The sequence below is a fragment of the Antrostomus carolinensis genome, unplaced genomic scaffold, assembly GCF_000700745.2.
Source record: "Antrostomus carolinensis isolate BGI_N321 unplaced genomic scaffold, ASM70074v2 scaffold26365, whole genome shotgun sequence".
NCBI classification, from domain to species: Eukaryota; Metazoa; Chordata; class Aves; order Caprimulgiformes; family Caprimulgidae; genus Antrostomus; species Antrostomus carolinensis.
The window spans coordinates 1-7,223 of NW_010317434.1; the positions used below are offsets into that span (position 1 = coordinate 1).

Here is a 7,223-nt window from a genome sequence, read left to right on the forward strand (position 1 = left end):
AGCATGGCTGGCTTGAGGGCAGACTTTGGCTTGCTGCTGGAGCCTCTGGGCTTCATTAAGGTCCTTGAATGGGTGAGTGAGGCTGGGGAGGCACATGGGGAGCCTTGTTCTCCCTGTGGGGCTTTCTTCTTTCCCAGGTCTAGCTTAGCTGAAGAGGTGTATGCTGCTGGGCTGCCTGGTCCCTGCCTCATGTCACTGGTGGTGGATGTTCAGCACAAGGCTGCTCTTCAGCTAAGTCATCTGACTGGAAGGGAAGAAAACAGTTCTGCAGATACAAAAAAATCTATGCATTAATGACAAGTTTGTCCTAGGAACTTGTGCTGCTGCGTGTTGTGTGGTTTGATTATTGGGGGTTTAGGATTTTAATAGTGAATGAAGAGGGGAAAAAAGAGTTACTTAGAGAGTCAAGTTAATGTGCAGTACCCTGAGCACATGCCTTCCAGCCTCTCTACAGTTGTGGCTGACTGAGACTCCTAAAATACTTCATTACCAACTGCAAGAGGCTCTGTGCTGACTTTTAGCATTTAAAAAAAAAACAAAAAAACTTTTGCTGTAGTGCTAAGAAAAATATAAACAAAAAGAACTCTCAAATGGGCTTTTGTTAGTGGTGTTGCTCATGTTTTTGGATTATAGAGACTCAACACTTTCATTACCTCTTGACATCACTTCATACTTTACCATTCCTAACTTTGCCCCTATTTCTTGCTGTTTAGCTATTTCAGCTAAATGTTGAGTTTATTTCCTTTGAGCTCTAGTGGTGTGCTCTAATACGTCTATGTATCAATTCCTACAGGTTTTTTCCATCTTTGCTTTTGCCACATGTGGAGGCTTTCAAGGTGAAACAACCCTTCTAGTTTCCTGCAAAGGTGTGGTAAACAAAACAGTTACAGCTGCTTTTGCTTATCCATTCAGGTGAGTATTAGCTCTTCAGTTGTCACTAATTATTTATTATTCACTTTTCCCCCATCTGTCTCTCTATGAATACATACTTACAGTATATATCTGAATGAACATGTGAAACCTCTGACTTGCTCTGTAGTAGCAATAAATAAATAAACACTTAGCTGTATTGTTCAAAGCATTGTGGTTGTCAGTGTCCTATAGAAAGAAGTGCATAGAAATGGCAATAGGCTGTATTACTGCTTTGTATTGCTCTACCTAAAGCTCTATTCTAGCAGTGGATGAATGCTACAAAAGGTAATTAATAAGCAAAACAGTATAATTAATTTTAACAGTCTACTTATTCATCAATTTGTAGTTGCTCTGGAGGCCAAGATAAGATTATTTTGCATGTACCGTTATCATATTTTTCTTTAAAGTCTGAGTAGAAAATACTTGCTTTTCAGTTTATTCCACTATGATCTTGGTGAGGGTGTTGGGTACATAAAAACTAAATCCCCTCCTTTAATTGCCAGACTCTAAAATAATGTCATTAAGTCTGCTTACAAATTGGGAGTTCTTTTTTCAGTTGCTGTAAAGGTAAGATTCTTCTCCTGAAGTTGCTCGGTGTATGATGGGGTACTATCTTCAGATATCTGGGCAAATCTTTGTGTTGTGTAACTGATATGTTATTCAAATATAAATTATCTTTTAGAGTAAACTTACACAACCAGAATGCTGAAGCACTGGTATAGCAAACTCTGTCTACATGAAGGATACAACCTTTGCAGGTTGAATAATGTTGTATTTAGTGCACCGGACCCAAAGCGCTGTGGTGGTACTTGGACTGATGTCTACCTCGTGGGCAACTTCTCCTCTTCTGCGCAGTTCTTTGTTACGCTTGCAGTGTTGGTGTTCCTCTACTGCATTGCTGCCCTTGTGGTATATATTGGATATAAGCACATGTATCAGCAAAACAGCAAATTTCCACTAACTGTAAGTAGTACTAAGGTATTTTAATGTTTTGCCTTTGAAACCACAAAGAGATAAGAAATACTGCCAATACAAGAATATCTGAATAACTTATGAATGTTTAGTAGTTTCAAAAGTCAGATGGAGCATGAACACAAGTATCTCAGACTTGTCACTACAGCACTCAAGCAGAAAAGGGGACCCAAAGCCCTTGAATGTCCATGGCATCATACTTTATGCAGTTATTGAAGCAGAGTGGAATGAAGTTCTGCCTTCTCAGGTGAACAGTGCCTTCACCACAACTTTTTTCTTTTTTTCAGAGCATGCCCAGAAACAGACCTAGTGAATTTTCAGGCCAGATTTTAGCATATTAGCAATCCAGATTTAAATCCTCTGCCCTTTCTGCCTTGTTGCCTCCACTTTACTAAACTGACTGAAATTTTTATAATGTAAGTGCTAGGCATCTGACTGTAGAAACTAATTTCTTACAAAGGATAAGATTCCTTATGCTTGATAGATGCAAAAGGCATACAGTTTTGTAGCTGTTTATCAACACAGAATATAACTTGTGTTGTAATTACATTTTTAATGGCTACATTTGCTTGTGATTATTAGCTCTGATGCAGTTATTCTGGTGATACAACTGATACTGTCTTTGCCTTGCTCTTATGTACATTCATACATATTTTTTTTTAACCTAATAATGAGTACTTCTGTTCTGTAGGACTTGGCTATCACTGTCATAACAGCCTTTCTGTGGCTGGTCAGTACTTTTGCTTGGGCAAAGGCACTTGCTGACATCAAAGTGTCCACAGGAGCCAGCATTATTCCAGGAATTGAATCTTGCAAAGCACCAGGAACAACATGTCATTTTGCTTCTGTGACCAGAATGGGAACTCTGAATGTGTCTGTGGTATGTATGCCTTCCACCATATGGGTACAAAAAATAAGTTAGAAAATAGCCAGTGACACCTGAGAGCCCTTTTTCTGCTGATTGCATGCGTTGCTTTATGTTTCAAGATTGCTTTATGGGTTATTCAGGCCCATAAATACTGTGATAAAACACTGTCCAAACTTTTTATTTAGAAGGAAATTTGTTTCTTCAGAGAAATTAAGAGAAACAACTTGTAGGATCTGTGTCTAGAGCTGGTAGATGCAGTGGTTCCAGGCACATCTGAATATCTATTATCTATCTATAATATCTATCTATATTATTTCTGTCTGTAGCCAAGAGCACCTTAAAATACGTTACCCAAGTACTTTTTTGACTAATATAAGTAAGGAGGAAATACTATGCTTCCTGCTCTGTACTTTAGTGCTGAACCCAGCATTTTAAGCAACTGTAAGAATTTTTACACATCAAAGAGAAGTTCCTTGTAATACAATGATATAAAGTTTATGTTCATAGGAAGAACTCACAGCAGTGGAAATGAGGCTTATTGTATGATCTTGTTAGTGAATCCCACTTTTCAAAACTCTAGCTGTTATTCATTGCCGCAGTAATAATTAATCATGTGCTCTGGATGTGCATGTGCAGAGGTGCTGAGTGACTGAATAGAATTTGTCTAATTCCGTGCAAAGGATAGAGTGAGTTGACTATCTGATTTCCAAAGAAGTCTATTAAAATAGCTTGTAATATTCTAAAGCATGTGGAAATGCCTTGCCCAAATCAAAGGGGTGCAAAAGATACCAGTTGTTTCTGGCTTGCCTTGAAGTTATATTCTGGCTTAACCAAAAAAAACACCATGACCTTAATATCACTTTTTTTTTTCTTAAACTACAGGTGTTTGGCTTGCTTAATATGGTTTTATGGGGAGGAAATATTTGGTTTGTATACAAGGACACCAACCTGCACAACCAATCAAACAGAATTTATCAAAGTCTAGGAGTGTATTCAACTCAAAGAGGAGTATAAAAACAAGATGATACTTTGAAGGGCTTCCACTTTTACATCACAATTCCAAGAGCATGGAACCATTAGGATCTATTTCAATAATAACTGATAATACTTAGTACATACTTCTGTTTTGTACTATGGTTTGACATAAGGTCTTGGATACTCAAATTGAAGTGTTTAATTATCTTGAAATACATTATGCCTTTTGAAGTTGTGCAGCTTTTTATTACAATTTTTGAAGAGCAAGATTCTGAAGTCATCTGGGTGCTGACCCTTTCAGGTTCTTAAATGGGACACATGGAAGGGACAAGTAAGAAGCAACTGCATTTGGGTTATTACAGCAACTTCTTTAGTTCTGACAAGCCTTGGCTGAAAAATGAGAAGTAAATACTAGGGCATGTGAAAATGCAGTTCAGCTTCTTCCTATCACTGATACCTTGCAAAAGCCATCTAAGTAGAACTCGTAGCTCTGTCAGAGTTGCAGCCAGCACGTATAGGTTTCCAGATATTTTCCATTCAGATTACTGTATCAAATCTGCTGACAGGCCTGTCTGGAAGGACTTTACTTCTGTGTTTAATACGTTGTTACTATTTAATGTCTTGGGACAATCTCTGAAAAAGAAGATAGCTTATAGTTTCACTGTAAATTGATTTAAGAAAGATGAGAGTGTGAATATGTGTGCAAGAGATGACTTAAATATTTGCCGGGGGTTGGGAAGTAAAGTATGGCCCAAATCTCTTAAAAATACTGTAGAAATAAGAACTGATCTATTCTAACTGCTAGTATCTGGGCTTTTCTGGGCTTCTTTTGAGGCGCATGAGCAATGCTTGTGTGTGAAAGGACATAACTGGAGGTGTCTGAATATGACTAAGTCTTCATTGATGATGTTCAGATTATTCATTGAGAGCAATATTTGGTTCTTCTCATGTGGACTTCTTTATTAAGATATCTGATTCTCTGTGAATTGCCCAGAAAGAACGTTTGTTTTAACAAATCTAAAACAAGCTATTCGAGTTTTGTGATTTGTTTAAACTGTGATGAAAATAGACATAACAATATGTATATAAAACAAATCTTTATTTTCAGTCTGCCAGAGGTACTGACTTTCTGATAGTAAGCTTCCAGTCCAAAGAATATAATAAAATAAGTATGACTGTTGCTGAAAGAATGTGCCTTGAGTCCTTACTGATGTAACAGTAATGCAAATGAATTGGCTTTGTAGTGTCTGGGATCTCACTGGCTGAATGAGTTACCTGTGCTACAGAAGGGTTTTTACACTGATGTAGAGAGGACTGCCTATCACTGCCGCAGACTAAAGCTGCCTGGTGCTGCCCAGCACTTCTTTCTGTCAGCCCAAAGTGGGGGCTTTTATTACTTAACTGTCCAAAAGTTAATTTGAATTTCCTTTCAGAAAAGGTTAAGAAGTGTGATGTTCAGGTGTCCTTTTCTAAAAGCATGCTTTTCTGTTTCTTCCCTGTTCCAGGATAAGGGATTTGAAAGCAATTACCTTCTGTTGTTTCCTTGTTAACAAATAGTAGCTGTGTTACACTTGCCTTTTCTCAGTGGTTACTCAAGTACCAAGTATTATCCCACCTTACAAAGGCCTCTTGAAGGAAGATAAGAGAAAAGCAGTATTCAGTTCCAACTCTTACATCAAAACTAGGGCACTCAAAATCATAACATAGTCTTCTCCAGACCTTCCATCTGTGTCCTGAACCTTCCGCAGCAATTCTCAGCAGGAGAAGACTAGGGCATATAGTTTAAGGAGGACAGTATCATTCTTGTATTCAGAAGTGAGATAGGAAACCAGTTACTCCTATTAGGAAGAAACTCTTTCCTGTGAGGGTGGTGAGACACTGGAACAGGTTGCCCAGAGAAGCTGTGGATGCTCCTCCCTGGAAATGTTAAAGGCCAGGTTGGGTGAGACTTTGAGCAACCTGGTCTAGTGGAAGGTGTTCCTGCTCATGGCAGAGGGGTTGGAACTAGATGATCTTTAAAGTCCCCTCCAACCTGTACTGTTCTATGATTATGGGTTTGTCTGGGGATTTTTTTTTTTTTTATGGCAACACTGGGCTATTATCTAAAGGGCCAATGAAACTGCTAAATGGTTTTGACAATAAAGTATTTTTTAGCTTCACACTCAAAGGTCTTTAAGCAGACGGGTGTTAATGCAGTCATTGACCCAGCTCTCAACTTCCTTGCTTGGGTAGAATTTTACGTGCCCGTGGGCCAGGGCATGTGTGTTCTAGTAGCCCCATGCAGTTTGTACTCCTTTACCATCAGAAAATGAATTATGTCTGGGTAGTCTTCTGTCACTTCAGTGGTCTGACCTGGGTCTTGAATCTTCACTGAAAGTATTGATGATAAAAGATGAGTGTGATCTTTTCTTTCATCTCTGCTACCAGGCCCTACCCAGCAGAACAGCATGTAGGTAGTGTGACTCTTGTGGAAAGGCTGCATGTACAGCAATTACAATGCTCTGGTGTTAGCTAATGTGAAATACAAAGCTTTTACCAAGTTTTAAAGTACCGAATCTGATAGTTGATTATAAATGCAAGGAGGTGTTATTTTGAAGTGCTCTTGTGCTAGCTCTTCTCCTGCCTCTCAAGAACCCCTGCCAACAATGACTTCTGTGGTGTCCTTTCTGCCCTCTTTGCTTACATCAGTTCCATGTTCCAAATACTAACTTTAAACCTTAAATCCTCATTCCTTCTTGAATTGAGTTTATTTATTACCTAATGCTGCCCTGAACTGACAGTTGTCACGGATGGCTTGTTTTGTAATGTTGTAGATATATCACTATGAATAGTTGGGAGGAGAGATAGAGAAGAGTTGGGGGGGAAAAAAAATTACTTTGCTGCACATAGGATTCTTTTTTTTCTTTTCTTTTTTTTTTGTATGTCAAAGTTATTGGACCTTTTCTGTTTTTCTGTTCCTAACAGAATTATAGATGCCTGAGATAAAAAGCTCTGAGCTATTTCATCATGGTGAGCTATGGTAGGATCACTGGTACAAGGTTATAATGAATCAATATTTAGATGTTTTGGTAATTCTATTACTATATTTTAAATTTCAAATCTAGACCTGAAGCAAATTATTATTTGTCACCTGATCAAAGTTAGTACTGCTCTGAATAGGTTCATTTTTTTCTTTTTTTTCCCCCACTGCAACACCTGATGGGCCATTGTTTGCATGCCCCCCCTGTTTTTTTGTCTTTTAGGCAAAGGCTCCATGTTTGCATCATTGTGCATGCTTATTTAAAATATACATTTATCCTAAAATCTAAAATGTCTATGAATTTTCATATTGTCTAAGAAAAAACCCTGTTAATTATAGATCAGTTAAGTTTTTCAGTCTTATAATTCTTTGGGATTTACAGTTACACATGATGTGGCTAAAACATGTTTTTATTAACCTTTAATATTTTTAACAAAACTATGTTCCTGTTTATTTAGTATGTGCTTATCTACCAAA

At 37.9% G+C, this 7,223-nt stretch overlaps 1 protein-coding gene across 1 annotated transcript; it reads left to right on the top strand.

The window, feature by feature from the left end:
- Positions 1 to 3: 3 nt before the first annotated feature.
- Positions 4 to 3,766, top strand: LOC104518304 (synaptophysin-like protein 1). Its single transcript, XM_010168590.1, has 5 exons — positions 4 to 72; positions 794 to 912; positions 1,671 to 1,875; positions 2,576 to 2,764; positions 3,635 to 3,766. The coding sequence occupies exons 1-5, from the start codon at positions 4 to 6 to the stop codon at positions 3,764 to 3,766; spliced, it is 714 nt and encodes a 237-aa protein (XP_010166892.1).
- The last annotated feature ends 3,457 nt before the right edge of the window (positions 3,767 to 7,223 follow it).

Bases quoted from the DNA above. Each gene is read 5' to 3' on its own strand.
- LOC104518304 (XM_010168590.1), top strand. From the start codon at position 4: ATGGCTGGCTTGAGGGCAGACTTTGGCTTGCTGCTGGAGCCTCTGGGC. The intron at 1,876-2,575 runs GTAAGTAGTACT...TCTGTTCTGTAG, and splicing joins ACAGCAAATTTCCACTAACT to GACTTGGCTATCACTGTCAT. The intron at 2,765-3,634 runs GTATGTATGCCT...CTTAAACTACAG, and splicing joins GAACTCTGAATGTGTCTGTG to GTGTTTGGCTTGCTTAATAT.